The 1,342-nt window shown below is 38.3% G+C and overlaps 1 protein-coding gene across 1 annotated transcript in view; it reads right to left on the bottom strand.

Annotated features, from left to right (window-relative positions):
• Positions 1-1,342, bottom strand: part of Hnrnpll (heterogeneous nuclear ribonucleoprotein L like) — a 33,678-nt gene that overhangs the window by 2,281 nt on the left and 30,055 nt on the right. Inside the window, exons 11-12 of the mRNA XM_013351358.2 lie at positions 1,181-1,238; positions 991-1,089 (exon numbers count right to left, since the gene is read on the bottom strand). Coding sequence (XP_013206812.1) covers positions 991-1,089; positions 1,181-1,238 — 157 coding nt within the window. The remainder of the gene's footprint in view (positions 1-990; positions 1,090-1,180; positions 1,239-1,342) is intronic.

Genomic DNA, 1,342 nt, shown 5'->3' with positions numbered 1-1,342 from the left:
GGAGGCAGAATGTTGTGTACATAATAAGTAAAAAAATAAAATTAAAAAAAAAAAAAGATGAAATTTTATACCCTTGAGATCCAGGATCAAAGCAAATTATACAACATAAAGTTTCAAAACTTGAAAGTTTTTCATAGCATATTGAAAAAAAAACAAAAAAACAAACAACAACAAAAAACAAGGCCATTTACCTTTCTGGAGGCAAATCAAAACAACAGAATACTCTTTTTCAGCTATCATACTGGTAAAGACTGAAGGTGTGATTCAATATTCTAATGCTGGGCAATGGGCATTTTAATAGATCACAGGTAAGCACAACCTTCCTAAAGGACAATCATTTTGCCAAAATACACACCTTAATGTCCTGTGCTACGGAAACTGACCTATAAATACAAAGTACAGGTTGAGAAGGACTCTATTTTTAATGTGCTGGCTACTGGGAGTTCGACCATGCTCCAATTAGTCTACGGGCAACACAAATTAGACTTGAGGGTTCATTAATGAGGAGATTGGCCTCAAACTCCTCAGTGCTGGAATTAAGGCATGCAATTCCATGCCTGCTAATATATATATATTTGTTTGTTTTTCAAGACAGAGTTTCTCTAGCTTTTAGACCAAGCTGGCCTCAAACTCAGAGATCTGCCTGTCTCTGTCTCCCAAATGCTAAGATTAAAGGCATGTGCCACTACAGCCTGGCCTAAATTTTTTTTTAAGTTTATTTTCTTAAGGTAGCTGGGAGAATTTCAGAACTCACCACCCTATGACTTTATATAGGTTCCTGAACAATCCTTTAGAGATAAATTGCTTCAAACCCCACCAAAATTCTATGTGACTAGGGTCAAGAAACTGTAGCGTGGAATCTCTGAAGCCCCTTCCTGCCTTCCTGAGCACCTCCTCCACTCCTCCTGTCACACACTCAGCACTAAAAGCCATCTGTTTCACAGACGTGTGGCCAGTATTTCTGAAGGCAATGCCCACTGCATCACTCACTTGGGACTCGTATCTGGTAGTGATTGAGTGCAGTAAGAGCTTCCACAGCATCAGTTTTACATTTCCACTCCAACAGCCCAGAAAGTGTTTTAGCAGAAGCTAAAAGAAAACAAATGCAAATCCAGTTGTTACTTTATCTGTCAGCAACCTTCTTGTAAAACTTGAAGACTTTTCAAGGGACTTTACTTACCTTTCGCATCAAACACTTTATATTTGATGAATGGAAGAACTTCATGGTCATTACACAACTGCCAAGGAAAGGCAAAACATCAGAAATACAGCTAAATAAAATTTAAATAAAAAAATAAAATTTAGCCGGGCGGTGGTGGCGCACGCCTTTAATCCCAGCACT

Source organism: Microtus ochrogaster, linkage group LG3 (genome assembly GCF_000317375.1).
Source record: "Microtus ochrogaster isolate Prairie Vole_2 linkage group LG3, MicOch1.0, whole genome shotgun sequence".
Classification (NCBI taxonomy): domain Eukaryota; kingdom Metazoa; phylum Chordata; class Mammalia; order Rodentia; family Cricetidae; genus Microtus; species Microtus ochrogaster.
The sequence above is the reverse complement of the archived record's forward strand: the minus strand, read 5'-3'. Positions and strand labels throughout refer to the sequence as shown.